The 19,510-nt window shown below is 36.6% G+C and overlaps 1 protein-coding gene across 2 annotated transcripts in view; it reads right to left on the bottom strand.

Annotated features, from left to right (window-relative positions):
• Positions 1-1,179: 1,179 nt before the first annotated feature.
• Positions 1,180-19,510, bottom strand: part of RPRD1A (regulation of nuclear pre-mRNA domain containing 1A) — a 44,561-nt gene continuing 26,230 nt past the window's right edge. The window contains exons 7-8 of one of the 2 annotated variants that reach the window (XM_085538063.1): positions 6,409-6,604; positions 2,481-5,730 (exon numbers count right to left, since the gene is read on the bottom strand). In XM_085538063.1, coding sequence (XP_085394189.1) covers positions 6,455-6,604 — 150 coding nt within the window. In that variant the 3' untranslated portion in view covers positions 2,481-5,730; positions 6,409-6,454. Of the gene's footprint in view, positions 6,605-19,510 lie in introns of both variants that reach the window. The other variant, XM_015854312.3, reaches the window with a different exon arrangement.

Genomic DNA, 19,510 nt, shown 5'->3' with positions numbered 1-19,510 from the left:
GGACTCGATGATCTCTAAGGTCCCTTCCAACCCGCACGAGACTATGATACTATGATGATCTTTAAGTTAGGTTGTACACCTGACTTAAACTACTGATCTGCTTCCTATAAGGCTTATGCAGAAATCTGTGGGTATCCATCTATCTGCTGTACTATAAGTGTGCTGTTTCAGGTCAAATTAGGAGTACATCTTTGAAGTGTATCTATCTGTTAACTCTTCCTTCTTACTGTGCTTTTAATGCAACATTGAATAGTCTTAGAGTACATAAACCACTATTTTTTTTTTTTTTCTTTCTAGCTAATACAATAGATTTTGGATAAAAGCAAGGAAGGCCATGCTCTGATGTCCCAGCCTACATGGCCCTGCTAGTAATGTATCCACAGCACCTTTTGAATTAGTCTCAAGTACACATCCCCAAAAAGGCATAAGGTGGATGCCAGGCACCAAGTTTCGGGTATTATTCACAGCAGATGTATTTCTGTGTGCTGCGTTCTGCTTATGAAGAAGCAAAATTGCTTCTGATGGGTTCTTAGGGATACCAGGCAAAGTATTTGTGGGTAGGCCAACAATACACGTACAATAGACACAAAGAAGAATGGAACTCACCCAGCAGGTGAAGGGGCTCTCTGGCTATGCAGCACTCCTACTCAGGAAGCAACCCAGGTCCAAGACAAGCTCTCCCCTCCATAGTAGCCCTCAAGCTTACTTTTTTCTTACTGAATTTTCCCATGGTAAAGTAAAGCACATGCCATTCCTTATTTTACAAATATACTTCAAAATGCTGGGCAGACACAGTTTTATTCTCTACCACCTGAAGTGCTTTTTGTGTCATTCTTACGTGTCCTATATATATATTTATATTTTCTGTTCCTGAGCTGTCACAGAAGTCATGTATTGAAAAACCTACCTATGTATGTAGTATATAGATGTATACAATTACCCACATAACACATTCATTGTGTATATGTACATATGTACAGACATCCACCTGGTGCAATTTTCAGCTTATTGTACAAACTAAAAACACAAAGAATAATGAACTTCAGAGTTAGTTAATACTAATTATTTCCTCAGCATCACTGTGTGGTTTTGGTTTCTTCCTAAGTAAGTACAGGCAGCAGAAATGCCACTACACAGAATGAGTTTAAACAGGCAAGAAATAAACAGCGATTTCAAAGATATTTTACAACAAGGTTTTATTCTATTAAATATGAAAGAGCATAGATACAGGTGTTATTTTGAGGACATAAATTACACAAGGATTACACAATCCTTCAGAAGAACACAATAATGAAACATCTTTACATTTCAAACTTTTCTGGTTAGCTTTTAACAAACGTGTCTATTTCTGTTGCAAACAAAGTAACAAGAGTGCTATTGAACTTCTGCAAATTCCCACAAAAACGTCATGCTTAGTAGGATACTTTGAATGTTGTAAAGATGAAATTAGGATTCGGTTTCTAAATAACATGATGGAAGAGTTCTACTTAATCAAGATAAATGACACGCTGAAATAGGAGCTGAGACAAAATTGGTCATTCATGAAAAAAAAATTATACATATATATATTCTACTTTATTTAGACACTGCATTTGGATCTGCTTTCTTTACTTGCAGGACAAGTTGCTGCGATTATAGACGTGAGCAATGAGCAGAACTGGCCCTAAATATTTATAAACGTAGCAGCCAAATTTTAGACGTGCTGCTTTCCTATTTCACCAATCTTTCCAAAGAAGAAAAAAACATGAATCTATTTATTTGCTCACGTTTCAGAATGCTGAAATAGGATTGGTCCTCTGCAAAGGGCCAATCAAGCCTACACGTGACCTCCATGTTCATCTGCGCAGGGGACTACTGCATCCTAGACATGTAACTGGGGCAATCACCAAATGACCAGGCTGAGCTGCCACTGGCAAGGGAAAGAATATTAGTCTGCTAAAATCCTAAAACATTATCTTTTAAAACTTCAGGAAAATAGGAATGTATATTTACTATAACAAAAGATCTCTGTTTGACATTCAGAAGACTACTCACATAAAGTACATAATAAGCATGAAATTTGGCTTGTGTTCACAGGGATTAGCTGAGGTGCTTCGGTGTATATAAACATTAACTGAGTGAGACAGACAAGCTAACGTTACTGCAGTATATACTTTAATTTTCAAAAAGAACAATGAAGCACAGTTTCTAAGAATCATAAGCTGTTATAATTAAGGGTTTCACATTTACTTCTAAAACCAGAGAAGTGGGGTGATGTTCTCCGTAGTTTTCAAAACGTTTTGCAAAAAATACAGCTTGAACCTGCAAACATTACAATACACAAGCAGTCCCAGTGACCTCCAAGGTGAGCATTCTCATATGGCAAAGAGCTGCAGGATTGTCTTTGCTTTTTTTTCTTTTTCTTCTTTCTTTTTTTTTTCTTTCTTTTTTTCCTTTTTCCAAAGAACGCTCAATAAAAGTGCAATATATAGTGAAGCAAATAATCTGATGGTTAGGATTTATTATTAAATGAAACATGTTCAGACAATTCATATTTGTGCCTTTTGTAGGGCAGGTATTCTGGTGCGGGTAGAGTCAGACCGCATTAGAAGAGATGGGCAGGGTACACCCACATGTTTCACAGTGTGGCAAGACCCCCCAGAGTAGTTCCATGGTATAATCCCATCAATGGGTAAAAAACACTGTGCTGCTCAGTTTTGCACTGTGATTTCCATTTTGACAAGCACTGACATTTCTTTTGCTTCTCATTCCTACTCAGGCATTTTCCTACCTTCTTAGCTTCTAGGCACTCACTTTCCCCCACCCAGCCTCTTTTCTTCCTGAGATGTCAGAAGTATACACAGTAAGCTTTGGAACCTGAGGATTTGGAGGTATCTTTTGATACTACAGGGCTGCATTTGTATCATACCACGTTATCTCCTACTATACCATTGCAGTTGTAGTATAAATCTTCTAACTAGTTGATACACAATGCCTTTCCTATAGAAATAATAATAACTAAAAGGACCCAACGACATACCATTCATCCACTACCACAAGACACCTGCTGTCAGAGTGACGTTTACCTTTGGTAAGTCCTCTTTTCCAAAATAATTTTGAGGGATAATTTCCAGAAGTACAACTATGAAATACTCCTTGAAGTAAACAAATAACGCAGCAAAATAAAGAAAAAAAAAATAATAATACGTACATAAATTAACACTCTCTCAAAATTAAAACATATATACAGCAAGAAAAAAAGCTGAGATTGTTCCTAATTCTTTTATCAGTTCCGCATTATCTTTAGACAAGCAACGTTATTACAAAGATAATGCTACGAACAGGAAAAACAAACCTAGTGTTAAGTCTTTTTAAACTCTCTTGAGAAGTCAAGGAAATTCAGCATTCTACTTCATTATTATATTTTCACGAAGGTAGTAAAAGAGTCCCAGTGTGATGCGCAGTGTTTCATACAGAGAAGTGGGAAAAGCAGATAAGGATACCTCTGTGGAGCACCACATAGAAAAAGTTCTGCCTCCAAGAACCGAAGATTTACAAGTTAAGGAAAAACCTTGAAGGCAGAACAGCAACTTTCAGGTCTTTCCAAGACTTCAAACTCTTAAGAAGCCATTCAGTAAATAAGTCTGGTTTTGTTTTGTTTCTTAATTTGAAGCCCCAGCTGTGACTACCGTAAGAGTTCCCACCGATGAAACAAAGCCTGTTTGGGAGGCTGAGAAAAAAAATCTAACAATCAAGACAGCTGAATCTTACTTGAAAGTCATAATTGCCTTTGTATTCCTGTGAAGCTTTGGAAGTCAGTTTTGGAATGGAAAATAATCAACATCCTCTTAAAAAGATACAGAATATGACTGTGATAATAGGCAGAAATAGGTGTGAAAATAATTTTCAACAACAACAAATATGGAAACTTTCCCAAATAATGACTTTTCACCAATTTATGTTTTACTCGTTGCTGTTCCATACAGTACCAGTTTCCCCTTCAAAGTGATATATTAGAAAAGATAGTTTAAGTTTACAATATTCCCTCTGGTTTTGAGTACCCATGATGTACATCCCTCAATGGGCTCTAGCAAGCCATGGCACTGCACTTGTCATCACCTCTGTGTACAAATTAAGATTTCCATGGATGGGATTCAATGGTGAACTCACTATTTATCCTTCCTGTTCTATGATTTGCTTTATAGTTTTTAATGGGTTGTATTATTATAATACTTTGAATAAATTCAATGCTATCCTTTAGCAAGGCTGAATTTGAACCACAGCTGTAATGCACACACAAAGATCACTAAAATTTACAAGCTTGGTTTAAACAAACTGCAACAGAAATGTTAAAACTGCATAAATATTATCTGCATGTCCATTTTCTCAGCATAAATGTAAGCTGAAAAGATGGCAATAAGTGTTACTTAATTTCTTATGTTACATCTAAACTAAAGAAACACTTGTCTGGATTAACCATGGTTAACTTACAGATTTTGGACACTCATTGAGCCCATACGAGCTATTTTCAGCATTCCTTCCTGTCAGCAGTTAGAACTAGCGATGACATTAATATTCCTACATGGCATGCTGAGGAATGCTTGGTCAACAGCTTGGGTTTTTCTTTTTCCTTGTTTTTTGTTTGTTTGTTTGTTTTCCTATTTAACTGAAGTCTAATTCATGTCTTCCATGAGAAAAGCTATTTGGACCGGGGTGTTTATGTGCAGGTGTAAGAATTTTAAAAAGAAATGATATTCTACACATAGAACATTCTAGGGATTGGCCTTGTGGAAGTCAAACACAAATGACAGATCACTCTCCAGCATCAAAAACTTAAATCCAGGGCTGTTCTGAATCATTGTGGTTTTTGAAAAGGAAAAATAGATTACTTATTAAGATTAGCTTTCATGTAGAAAGGAGTGGATGAGCCTGTGAACTCTGAACTTGACTGATGCAATCGAGCAAATGCATGAACAAAATGCTATTAATGAATTCTCAGATGATCCATCAAAGTCAAAAACATTTGCAGACTGGGTTTTTAAGGTCATCTAAATGCCAAAGGATACAGGTAGGCATTTTTCGAATCATTCCTCAACAACAAAGCATCTAATTCCAGATGACTGAAAAATGTAAACTTCCTGTCCATCCTCTACATGCCTGTCTATATCTTTGGATTTTCAAGGGAAATTAAAAGCTGGTGCATCATACTGAAACAAGGAATTTTCACAAGCTTGAATACCTGCAGATGAGTATCACATTTGTGGCAGGCAAAGGGTTGGTAGGTTGTGTTTGTTGTTTTAAAAAACACACTGGGCAATAACTTTCCATAGTTCAACTCAAACACTGGCCTGAACCATCTTCTCTCTTCCTCATGAGAAATCACCATCAAAATCTGCTGACAAAAAAAAAATCTGCAGACAAAAATGTCTGCTGGAGAGATGGAGACAGGAGGATGGAAGCCTATGCTGACCGCTGGGGTTTCTCGGTGGAAGAGGGTGGCTTGGCCCGGAGCTTCCATACACCTTACTATTTGGCTGTGCTGTATTGCTGCATGCATAAATGGTATCTAACATAGTCAGTTTTAGTAATGGGCATTTAACAATTAGGACAGTTCCCAGAATGACCTTCCAATTTAATTAAAGTTGTAAAATGGTTTTACATTTCTGGAATTAACCTTTTTAGTCCGAGACAGGTATTCCAGGAAGGGATTCGAGTATAATTGAATGGTTCCTCAATTTAGAAACTAAGCAGCTGTAAAAAGAAAAGTTCCAATTTTAAAACCTTATTAAAATGGTCAATCGTGTAGTTTCTTTTGCTGACTTTTAGATGATACTAACAGATTGCATTATTTTGAGTCATTTAAAGATCTACTACGTGTAACATGATTAATGTTTTCCAGTTCAAAACTGGTTACTAACATTTACATCAAAATAAACCACCGGACTTAATTTTAAGATTGGGTAGTTTAAACACAATGGACAGTGAGCCTACTTTCAACTTTGCGTTAACTTGCATTAATCTTGCAAACATAAGCTTGTGGTTTCCATGTTTCACTCCTTCACTAGCAACTGAAACGTTTCAAGTTAGAAGTTAGAAGTATGCTTTGATTACCTGTTGATCTACATTAAGTATAGGGTACATAGGAAAAAATCTTAGCAAGTTTCTTTTTTTTTTTTTTTTTTTCTTTTTTTTTTTATAGGGCACCCAACCAAAATCTGTACAAAATATAAGATAGTTACCCATTCTTTAATATAATAGATGCAGATGCCGCTTTCTATAAATGTACCCTCATGTTCACTTGCCAATAAAATAGTAAACAAATCAGCGTTTTTAAATCATTTTTTAAATAAATTATTAGAGTATTTTTACTGACGCTTTCCAACAATATACAAAAATAATACTACAAGAGTACCAATCAGTCTGACCTACCCCTCATTTCACAGAAAAGTAGAGGTTACAGAGGGTATTCCTGTAATCAGTCATCACCATAGATGTCTCCTGCAAATGGTAGGTGTACATGGCTGCCCGTGACATTGGGAAGTCGAGAGAGGTCAGGCAGGTTCTGGATGCGTGTTCTGAGTTCTTTCCGTACTTGGGACACTCTGGCTAGCTTGCGTTTGTATTCCTGTAACACAGAAGAATTCATCAAGAGATTAATCTATAAATACCATCCCTTGTCTTTACTTCATTCGGCATTTTCCAAACAAAAGTATTTCTTATGCAATTTAGATGACTGAATATCCTTAAATATGAAAGAATCCAGAAAACTGGATTATTTTGGAGGTGGAGGCATCAGCTCTGGTATATTCCCAGCATCTGACTTTGGGAGGGTAACTGTGGGATTTTTTTTTTTTTTTTTGCTTTGAATTTTAAGTACACAAACACTAAAAAAGGAAAACAATACTAATTAACACAATTACACATCTTTCCATGCAATAGTAGAATGGGATTATTCTTAGAAACTCCATTAAGGATAGTTAAAACACACACATATTCACACATTCACACACATACTCCCATAGAGTATGGGAGGATAAACTCAGCGATGTCAAAGAAGTTATTCAGTTTGTACTGATGAAAAAACCAAAGCCACCAAATGCCATCTGACCATGATGAGCCCCACCAATCCGACCGTCCATAAATATTTGGTATTAACGTTCATAATAAAAACCATATTGTTTCACTGTTTTTATGAATCTAACTTTGAATTTTCAAAAACTTCATGAATTGGAGATTAAGTACTTCGCAGATCAAAACACTTGTAATTCATAGATGACTAGGAGGCAGTTTTTACATGAAAGAACATTATTCAACATAAAGTATTTAACACCGTAAAGTAGTGTGCTTTAGTTAGTGCTTACCTATACTAGACATAATGGAGAAGAATAGCAGCATGTATCAAATAAAGACAGTTATTCCAAAATGTAAGAATATCAGACAGCTGTTTACAGGGTCATTTACACTCAAAAGACCTGGAAACATTTTTCACTGGAGACACTAAGCATTAGCAGGCAAAGCATGAAAATATAATGTATTTCATAACATATGAAATGTAGGTGCTTTCTAATCTGCTTGCAAGTTTTCCTGCAGTAAGGGAGTAACTTTGAATAATAAGAAATAGTTAATCTACAACTTGGATAATCAGCCTGTGAATAAGATCCCATGATCTTAAAGATCCCACTTTAAAGAACTGGTTGAAAAATTCTGTGTCATCCCATGAAAGTGCCACACATTAAATACCAGAAATTTACAGCAAGTAGAAAAAACACTGTGTAAATGTCTATAGAAGGCCATAGACATGGTATTTACAAGGTCTAAACACAAATTTAAACGTTTGTCTACACTGTTAATAGACCAAAGTAAAAAGAAAGGGCAAAAAAAAGGACCTTTTGGTAGTGCAGAACCTCAAACAGCAGTACAAATGTTACACAATTGAGCATGATCAAATTACTAGACAAGGTGCAATACACATAAATAGAAAGCTTGCTGCTATAAGCAGCAGTGCGGTCCTCTTCCCAAAGGCAGTAACAGAACCACAAAAAATCTTAAATTCTTAATGAGAATGTTATGCATTTCTTAAAATAAATAGAAAATAAAATTAAAACTCCACATAGAAAGAACAAAGTGCCCCTGATCTAGGATAAATTCCTTGAAGTAACCAAGGTTTAAAATTTAATAATTTCATACAGTTAATAAACACAATGAAAATAATAAAGATGCAGAGCCTGCAGAACTTTAAACATGTGGTGACTGTGTTCAAGGCAAAGCAACATTCTTTCATGGTGCAGATAGTAAAAGAAAAAACACCTGACATTGCAAGTCTGTTGTTCCGAGGAAAACAAGCACTTGTTCTCATTTATCCAAAACATCCTCACTGGTGTACGTGATTTAAGGAAGCTGGCACTGGAAATAAAGGACTGTATCCTGACACCGTGTCCTAACCCAAGGGCAATGAATACTGGGCTCAGTTGAGGAAGATATCCTGCAGTACAGAGAGGATGTGTGGAACTCCGTGCAGGATCAAAATGCCCAATAAGCTTAAAATTAGTAATAATAATAATAAAACATTAACTATAAAATAATTCCAGCACTTGATTCCTGTGACTGCTGTCTGATTCTGCTGAATCTCAACTGAGTACACTCTTTCCACACAGAACTAGGAAGCAGCAAATTAGCACCCCTCCATAAGTTCAAAGCACGATGCTTGGCAAATAAGCACCAATCAAACTTAGCTGCTATATTCATTCAGGACTTTACTATGAAACCTGAAATGTGCCTTAAATTAGATTAGTGGTTGCTTGACTAAATTAAACTTGCCTTTTGCCAATAATAAATTATTTTCATAGTAACGTCACATTTCTGACATCTAGCATCTTCTACATAAACTTCACCTAAGACTTATTGCCTAGTGAATATCAACTCCATCAATATTACTGACAGTAGATTCCCTTCCCAAACTCAATAATTCAGTCTGAGAAACTTTGGCCAAGGCCACAGCATTACTAGAAGACCAGAGTATATAAAAAAATAAATAGGGCTTTAGATTTCACTACATTACTAATGTAACGAAAGCAAGTTAATGCAATTTGAATACAATTCCTTTAATGTAAACTGTATGTCAGATCTGTGACTACAGATTACATTTATTTGACAATTCCCCACTGAGGTAGAAATATTATTCACCTCCTCCAAGGCACACTTTTTCCTTGCCCTTCCAAACCCATTCTAGAAATCAATGAAGATGACCAGTTTTCATGAGTGGAGAGCAGGTTCAGAAGAGGGATAATTTTAAAAGCATGACCTAGTAGTTCTGAGATATTTTTAAAGGGGCTGCTTTGCAGAGTTAAACTCTAGATAAAATCACTAATCAATTCTGGAAAAGTCTGCTTATATACTTTGAAAGTTACTGACACAGTCTTGGGTATTACCTATGTAGTCCTGGACTGAGGGAAAGCAAGCATTATGCACTCAACATAAGTACTAGTTGCACATACCAGCCTTATGTTTGTATCACAATATTATGCATTTGTGTATGAATCCACACTCCTAAGTATATATGCTGAGAGCTTGTCTTGGCAATTGAAGCAGAAGATCAGGAATAAGTAGGGTTCTTTTGATACTATTGTTCTGTTGGAAATGCCGAATGCTATACAACTGAGCAACAATTTACCTATACTGCTGATACTCCTACCTTCAGAAATCCTCATGGAGAACTTCAGTTTCATTTTCATTATGTTGATTTTAATATCCACTTCGAATTACCTCTATGTGAATGAGGCAAGATTCGAGCTATTTACTTCAAACAGTCAAGGACAGTCAGAAGCAGAACGTTTTATTCTGCCACAGTGCGCTGTCTCATATATAATATCCAAATTCTGCTCTGTATAGATTTACTAATATTCCCATAGGTTTTCTAAAGGCATACTTCACCATTACAAAACACAATTTGTTCTTCAGGAAACATCTTTGAGCTGGTAATGAGAGATTAAAATCAAATGCATCCTCTAATTTTTGAGTATCTACAATTATTTTAATCATTGACAAGAATTCAACACTTCAAAGCAATTTTTAAAAATTAACTTAAATTAACTTAAAATATTATAGACTCCTTGGCTTGTTTGCAAATGAAGTAACAAGAAACAATGAACTCAGAAGTCTGAAACACACAAGCTAAATTAATGACCATCTCAGGGGCTCATTAAGCAACTTGATGACAAATGAATACACACAGATGTCCAAACTGCACATTTTACCAAGACATTTCCCATCATCTGAATTATAAGTACCAGAAACACAGAGGCCTTCGCAGTGGTCACAAACTGTTCTTCTCACTCCTTCAAAATACAACTTCTTTGTTCATCTCCTTCCAGCCTCATCTTGGGTCTCAGACCTCACTTAACTCCAGTCTTTACTTCTAGTCTATCCCCATTTCACAATTACTCATCCCAGAGCAAATCTTTCTGCAACAAGGCTGTTCAATGCTTCTCTTACCCACTGTTCTGCATGTATTCTCCTGTATGTGAATTCCTACCTCCCAGTCCTGGTCTGCACTTACCACTTGGTCTGTAGGCTTGGCTGCTTCTGGTTCCAGTTCCATGTATTTCTCTGCAATCCTTTATTCAGCCTGTCTTTGTTCTTTGCCTACACAGTATCTACATCAGATGATGCTTTGTCACAACACTTTGTTTTCTTGGTCAGTCACTCCCTCTCTTCTCAGTGAGCTGATCTCTTTTTATTTCCATGGCCAGGCTCTGTACCCTATTCCATTCTTTACTGTAACATCTAGTACTAATTCCTTCTTAATCTCTGTGGCCCTGGTGCCAAGCTCTAGAAGCACTTGTCCAAGTTCTGCTCTCAAACCCATCAGCTTCTCTTCCCTGTTACTTAGACTCACAGGAACCACTGACAATCCACCTAAGGAAGTTCTCTGCTCTCACATCACATGATTGGCCAGTGCCCAGCCTAGAGACCAGCTCTCTACAGCTGCAGTCACAGGACAAGTCCTCTTTTGCCCAAGCTACAAAAGAATTATCTAGTAAAGAAGCTCTTTGTAGAAGTCAATAATGTCTAAGAAGTCACTGATAAACGCATTAAGATTTTTTTCTAACAGCTTGTAATTCTATTAAATCCACATTGATTTTTATTTGCATAATAAAATGCCTGCCCCTGACAAAAAGAATAGTTTCCCCACTCCATTACACTTCGAGAAAGAACATTAATAATGTCATCTCAAAGGAAAGGTCATTTTTCAAAGGTTGTTTCATTACAAACTCATCTTAAGTGTTATCCTTGGAAACTGCAGTAGCACAAAGTCTGTCAGTATTTGGGAAAGATGAAGAAAAGAAAACAGGGACTTGTTGGCTTACTTGCAAGCATTATTACTCAGTTTATATTTACATTCACTCAATCATAAAAGGTCCATAGTGATAAAATAAATTACCATTTAGAGACAGTGAGTAAATGAGAGAATCTGTTACAGGATAATGAATTAATTGAAAACACTGGAGAATGACAGGTATGTTCTCCAGGATACCTGCTTGAAGCTAAATTTGGTCTTTTGTGTTATCATCCAATATGGGATTTTTACCTGGTTAAAAATATAACTATTATAATAAACTTGAAGGTACATCCTTCCAAGAGATTGTTTAAATTACTCTGAATTCTTAAGCTTAAAATCTTGTCTAATAGAATGAAGTTCCAAAGAACTTCTGATGGCAAGGAATCAGACACTTCAGTACAATTCAGTGCAACTGAGCTCAAATATTCAAGTCTATAAGGACACACAAGAGATAAGAGAATAGCTCTGAAAATAATAAAATAAAAAATGAAGTCGCCTCAGGCTTCAAGATAACTTCTTAAAGTTTCACCTATTCACAAGTGCTCTGAAAGAAATTAAAATTCTAATATATCAGGGCTCAACTTCAAAGGAATCCATACATGAGAAAATTTTACGGGCTACTGGAAAAAAACATGTCCTTAGCAATGTATTTAATGTATTTAGGAACAACTGTGTGAAGTCCTCAGCCTCAAATATTTATTATACGCAGTGGTTGAATTGTAAATTTGTGTATCACACACATTCCTCATTTCACGTAGCCATCAAGTGCAGGTCATTACAAAGATCTGTTACAACTTCAAATTCCACATGTGCATCTCGTCTTTCTAAAGCCAGTGCTATGAGCATCCAACTGCAAATACGCAGACTTTGATGTTAAGTCTTTAATAGAGATGAATGGGCATCTGAGAGTATGCAAGTAATTGTTTTGGAGGTGAAAAGTGAATCTGAGACAGAGAGCAGCGCATCAAGTCACTAAGAAGGAGTTTTATCTATAACTGGCCAGGACACAAATGTTTCAGGCTTATCTTTTCTATTTTCAAAAGCATACATACAAACTAGAAGTAATGAAATTCAGTTTTATTACAGCAAGGCAAAGTAATAATAGCAGTTCAATCTGAGCAGCAAAAATCTTAAAGCAGGTCAATATACACAGCTTTTCCAACAGTAGCATAAAGCCATTCACCTGTGAACTAGGCAAAAAAAGAAAGAGGTACAAAAAATATTTGAGTAAGAAGTTCTACAGACTTACAATGGGGAATTTACCATACTTCAAGTGGAAAGTAAAGGTGGAAGACCTTGGCTTTCCGCTACAATGAAGCCAAACACTACTGACCAGGTCTATCTGTGTAAACTGGTCTAAAGACATATGGAACAAGATTTGCAAACTACTTATTTTCATCTCCCTCTTATTTTCTCATTTCATAAGCTATTCTTATGCAATCTGAAGAGCGTGTGGCTATTTCTTAGTCATTTCAAAGAGTGGTTCTCAAAATAAGTCACAAAATATCATGCGATCATCCAACGATTGTAAACCAGGAGATTTCATCAGCTAGACAGTTTCACATTCTACTTGCCAATTCATTGCACAATTTCATTAAGTAGGTCGATATATCCATTTTATAGATACTGATTCTAAGGAAGATTTAGATGGAGATGAAAGATGACTATTCCCAAGTCTGATTTACTTGAATGGTAGTTGAAAGTGCTCAGCATCACTTGAGAAATGAAACTTTAGTTTACATGACTAACGACAATAATTGCCTCTGTAAAGCAAACTGGATGGTAATTTTGTTTCTACTTTTATGAGTGTGAAATAGATGCTTCAAATACACTGCTCAGTGACAGGTATGGGAGTGTTAAGAAAAATAGTGCTGGATTGAAAGGTGGTACTACACACCAACAGTAGGCATCCTGACATTTATATATTATATCATCATAGTCTCATCATAGTATCATAGTCTCGTGCGGGTTGGAAGGGACCTTAGAGATCATCGAGTCCAACCCCCCGGGATTCGAGCCTCCTGTGTAGCAGAGCGGCACTTCTACCACTTGCGCCACAGGGGGGATTCGAACCCACGGCCTCCGGTGTTGCAATGCGGCATTCCTACCACTGCGCCACCGGGGCACACAAAGTAAAGAAAGTTGTGCATAAGGGAAATGATACCAATTGAGAACACAGAGCAGTTACAAGAAAACTCAAAAATTAAATCTCCTACAGGAAAAATACTAATAATAGTAACAATCAGGCAGCAAATTTGGCATGTTTTGGTTTTTTGTTTGTTTTTGGCATCATTTGCCCAATTCTGAATTAGTCAAATAACAATACTTTTATTTTTTAATGAACAGACTGTAGGAAGAGATTGCCATGACAGAAATCATGAGCAATCAGAGAAGGAAAAGTACCATCAGAAAGCTGGACAAATAACAAGTAAACAACATCAAATAGAACCAGGAAAAATATTTACAGTGCTTTCTTTCCCATTACAAACTATTTTCCTCCCCAGAGCTGACAACCAGAGATAATATCACTAATGCACATCTTTCTGTGATCTAGTAATGGAAGTAAACATGTATTGAAGGTTAGCAATCATTTCTATCTCTGCTGCCTCAGCTCGTTAAAACATCTTTCATCCATCCCAACCACCTGTACTTCACTAAAAAGGTCTTTAAAATTGACCTTGCTCATGTAAAAACAAAAACAAAAAAACAAAACAAAACAAAAAAACCTCTAAGATACTTCTGGGTTTTGTTTTATAGGTCTGGGTTTTTATCCAAACATAGATGAAGCAACCTTTGAAAATCAGATTATCTGGAGAACATAGTTAATTAAGTACTTCATTACTAAGAAACTTGCAAATAAAACCCAAGTAAATCAACAGATGTTTCACAAAGGAAAAATACAAATACTGGAAAACATACTCTAGCTCTTTCCATTTACATCCCACTCTGAATAAATGTAATTTTGGAATGGAGGGAAACAGGGAAGAATCATTAAAAAGTTTCAAAATTCTGATCTTTCTGATAGACTCCAACAACTGTGATTTATAATTATTCAGTACATAGTAATAAAATATCCGAACTCTGAAACATTTTTATCAGCTCCTTTCCTATATGTCCTTTTGACTCTTTTATCAGCTCCCTTCTTATATGTCCTTTTGACTCCTGACTTTTATGGTGTTTAAAAGAAGAGTTATAAAAAGTAGTGTGTAATAGTAAATAGCTTGAATTCCTTGATTTGCCAAGTATTTCTTGCATATCAGTATGCAAGTCACCTACTATTCTACCCTACCACTATTTTTGTTTTTATTAAACGTTCCAGAATATCTTTGGCTCTATTTCCATTTCTACATAATGAGAACAAAAACTTCCCTAAACTGTGTTTTTCCTTACAATACCTTAGGAAAACAGGCACATAGATGGGTTTTATCAGATTTGAAATTCAGACTAGAAAACAAATAATTACATTTGTCTCATTTCTCTGGCAAGCTGCTTGAAATTCCCAGAGGATAAAACAAGAACTGAAATAGCAGCGTAGGCCATAATCTTGCTGCAGGATGGGCTTACCACTCTGGCAAATTCAATAGAAAACAAACTGAATTTACGTGTTGTAGGACAATTTCAGTATTAGTTAAATATTTGTTAATTTCTTCTCTACTTACACTGTAGCTAATTAAGTCTGGCCTGACCCTAAGAACACACTTCCAGATATCACATGAATACCAACTTAGAAAAATAAATAAATAAATAAACGAAATAAACTAAGCCTCACATTCAATGACTTGGAAACTGTCAGTGGTTGACTGCTGATGGTGAAGAGAACAAAACTAGCAGGTCTGAGCCTGTGGCCATGCTTTGGACAAGAGCTAAAAGCACTGGCTTTTGTGCCACATGCTGCCTTAGGAGGCTCTAAGGCACTGCAAAACCAGCCTGCCAGAACACGTTCTATCATTTGTGGTCTGTTGGATGTGATCAGTTTTGGCATAGAGAAAGTGCTTATGAAGAACAGCATGTATGTGTTGCTTACCAAGCATGGGTATGCCACTTTGCTTTCACTCTGCAACATAACTGTCATGCAAAGGGCCCCGTGTACATGAAGAGATACAATAAATATCTCTAAATCCAAGCTACATTCATGGTAAATGACTTAATTATGATCTACAATAAAATTCACAGTCTTGCACCTAAGAGATGCAGCCTTAAAGAATGACAGTAGAATTCACCGTGTATTAAAGAACAGTTCTGGGAGATCTCACCTCATAAAGCAAAAGGTGACTCCTCTACTGGCACCCTGTGAAGCCACCTGAGAGTGGAAAACTAAGCGAGACAGGCACAGTGAGCAGAAGCTGAGCAGGCTTCAGTCACTATGGGGAGCTTGGCTCTGCCCCCAGCACTTAAAGGCCCAATAAATCCAGTGCAGGCTGAGGGCACACAGCTGCTGCTGGCATTGAGAGGGCACATTTCCCATCCCTCACAGCTAAAATGAACCAGCTACAGCTACACGAACAAACTTCTGCCACTGTTCAGAGAAAGCAACTTGCTGTTTTTGGGAAAAAAAAAAAAAAAAAAAAAAAAAAAAGGATTCGAGACAACAGGGCTAAAAATCAAACTAAACAAAAATACCCCTTCCCAGTAGTCTTTTATACCTATGTCAAAAACAGCAACAGTGCAGAGTGTATTTCTGCTAAATTAACAGAATACCGCAAGGAAAAAGTGTTGCTGAACAAACATGTGCCATGAAAAAGGAGGCAATGTGCTTTAGCAAGCAAATGATTTTATATGCAACAGCTTGAGAGAAATCATTTTTGATGTTGAATATTTTGCAGACAGCGCAGAGGTGTCTCACATGGAAACAGTTTTAATGCAAGTTCAGAACTCATAGATCTGTCAGACCAGCACAGTATTATTCTAAGCCATAGTACAATTATGCTTTTTAGATATTAAAAAGAATGTACCTATTTAAATGCTAAGCCTTTACCAGGTGCATCAAATGAAGCTAATGTGGCGCTCGAGTATTTTATAACTGAAGACAGCTACACTGTACATCCCAGTCTTTATTACTTACTCTTTTTAAGAACAGCTACTGTAAATTTCTGGTATTTTTAAATTATTATCTAACCCAATTGTTAGTTTTTCAGACACCAGAAGATGATGAATCAGAGAAGGCTCAGAGGTAACTCCAAAACTGAAGTTCAAGTCATCAGCATTGTTTTACAGCTGGCATATGGCAATACCCATGCAGGCCTCAGAATTATTGCTTAATGTTGAACAGGAGCATGAAGTTATAACCTACAGCTGCTGCAGTGCACTACACTCTCTGAGCACACTGCATGAAAAGAACATTAATTTTCACTGACTACAGTGGCTGTTTTCCAGCATGGCTTCAAGGATTTGGGATTAGGATATCTGCCAAGTTATACACATGTAAGCAGAGAGCACAAAGAATGGGAATGAAATAAATGAGATACTCCTAGTCAGCACAGTGACAGTAAGCTTCTTTATCTTGAAACTTAAGATTTGAAAATAATTGTTTTGTTTTGCACAGCAAAATAATGGTTTTCAACTACCTGGCTTTGAAAGCAGTTCCATGAAACTTTGGAATCCAAACCTAGAAACACTGATTAGCCTGATAATACAGGATTCCTGAAGGATTCAAGAATTAGTATTTAGAAAACAACTCTAATGGGCTGTGGGCTTGGGAATAAAGGAAGATCTGTGTTTTTGTTAATATGTCTGAGAAAGAAGCAGATGTGCACTGGATGAAACTGCAGTAGCTTCTCAGATGGTGGAGCGTGGCCAGTTTGTACAGGTCCCCCACTAACAACCAGTATGCATACTGACTCCACTTTATGCTTTGAGTTTGCACTCACAACAGCATTTGCACTTTATTCCACTGTCTTTCAGCCTAAGGGTAAAAAGGCTTTGAAATAACACGGGTTAGCAAGAACACCTGATTTCTTCCACAGATAAGAACATTTTAAACTGGAACTTTCCATTCCTTCATCTTCAAATAATGCTATAACTGTGTTATGGGTGAGAGCAAATTAGTAAGTATACACAAACAACAGTCAGTTCTCTCCATAGGAGTTGTGCCTATGCTAAATGATGGGTTTCTCTACTGGAAATGACACTTGTTTCACTATGTGGCCTGAAAGAGCAAGCACAAGAAATATCTGGCTTTCAAGATGGCAGGCTAAATTGTTTTTTCTAAACAGCATATGTAATACTAATTAGTGGACTGCCACTAATACTAGTGGCAGTCTATCAAAACTGCTTAACACAAAAGGTTGCTTAAATAAATTCCTTTAAATACAAAAGTGAAGCCACCCCCTCTGCCATCAACAATATAGTCTTCTTAGGACAGAAAGTAGAAAATGGGAGAAAAGGGAGAGGTGAGCTACTGGCACAAATTAAGCATCCATTCCTTACACAGGTTATTATGGAATCATAAACAAATGAAAAACTGTAAAGATTTGGCCAGAAGCTTCCTGTTAACTATCTGTTAAAATAAAACTCCTGGGTTTGTTATGTTTTGTTTTTTTAAAATCAAATGATTAATAGAATCTGGTGGGTCAAGCACTCATGAACGAAGCTAGCAAAATAATGTCACAGCTTGCTTTACTATTAAATATGCTGATGTTAGAGATGACCACCACTTTCTGACCACAGATCATAATGGCGGATGGATGTTAATCATCTCCATCTGAAAACAGGCTACTTTGAATGGGAGACTGTATGATGTTTCTAGGATACCTCCAAAACTGAAACCAGATTTCATCTTGATCCTGTGATCCCTCAGGCAACAAACAACATCTGACTCAGCTTCACTGCTGAGCCCTGGTATGCAGGAAGACAACCAAATCCAAAATGGGAAGGCTAAAGAAAGAGAAAATACTCAGCATTTTCTTAATGACCCCAGTATGGGGAGAAAGCAAAGACTGGAGGAAAAAAAGAAGTAACAATGGGACAAACTACAAACAGTGAATTAGGATGTGATGTGGTGAACAACTGATTTTTTATTTTTTGTTCTTGCAAAATAATTCCTCCTACTACGCTTACCAGCAAATAAGATTTAAGTTATGTTACAATGTTGTTTGCAGCATTACAGTGTAAAAGTAAGGGCAGTACTATCATCTGCTACATCTTCTGCTTTCACCTGTCTTCATTACCTGAAGCGCTTATACATTTATCCCGATCAGGATAGCTCAAAGTCTCAATTTAAATAAGTCACTAGTAGCTCAAAACTCCACAATTCCAGAATTCATTTATAGGCAGAACTCTTGAACACCACCAACCACAAAATCTTTTTTGCTGTCTCATGAGTATTTGGGCAAGAATAAAACAAATCTTATCTGAAAGCTACTGATTTAAGAGAAAGAAAGGGTGAAACAACAACAAAGTCATTAGGAACGGAGAAGGGTACTAAGAGTCTAACATCAGAAAAAACAGAGACAAGGAAGCATCTATTATAGCTATTACAGTCAGATGTAAATCTTCTTCCTCCAACCTTCTTCATGTAGTGCTGTTGTTTTGGACATACTGCTACTTTCAGAAAATAATTCAAAAGTCTTTTGAATGGTGAACTCAAAACTCAAACACTTTCTAATGGTTTCCAGTTCATGTCTTCAAAAATTCGACACCCTCTTACACAACGTAATGACTAACAACGTAGCCATTATGTTTCCTGCAGCCAAACAGTGCATGCAGCAGAGCTTTAAAACACATTATTGCTGCAGAACTTTGAAACTGTTTCCTCGCTTACAAAGATGCAGCCACAGCAAACAAATCCTACAGAGATAACCGATCACATTTGCACCAAGAAACTATTCTGACTTTATAGCAACAGATAATGTTGCCAACATTAATTCATGTCTTCGGAGTCTTTGTTTTGTTTGCTAACAAAAACATAAAATGTATGGCTCGTGTTCTTCACTAAATTTTCTGCCTAAGAATCCAATTACCTTCCTGCTCTGTCTATGCATCTCAAAAATAACATCCTCGTCATCCTAAAAAGCATTGTGTTTACTTTGCTTTCAATTTTTGTTGCTGTTCTCTGGGGAGTGAAAAGGGGTGGGCGGTGTAACAGTGCAAAGAACAAGTCATCAAAATTTCCTTATTAATACTTCAACAGTTCCAGATATTTTCATTTCAGTATGTAACAACCCATCTCAAATACTGAAGCTCTTCTTCATTTAA

The sequence above is a fragment of the Coturnix japonica genome, chromosome 2 (genome assembly GCF_054131305.1).
Source record: "Coturnix japonica strain WE chromosome 2, WE-NBRP24, whole genome shotgun sequence".
In the NCBI taxonomy this organism is placed as follows: domain Eukaryota; kingdom Metazoa; phylum Chordata; class Aves; order Galliformes; family Phasianidae; genus Coturnix; species Coturnix japonica.
Note: the sequence above shows the minus strand (reverse complement) of the source record. Positions and strands in the feature narration are given on the sequence as shown.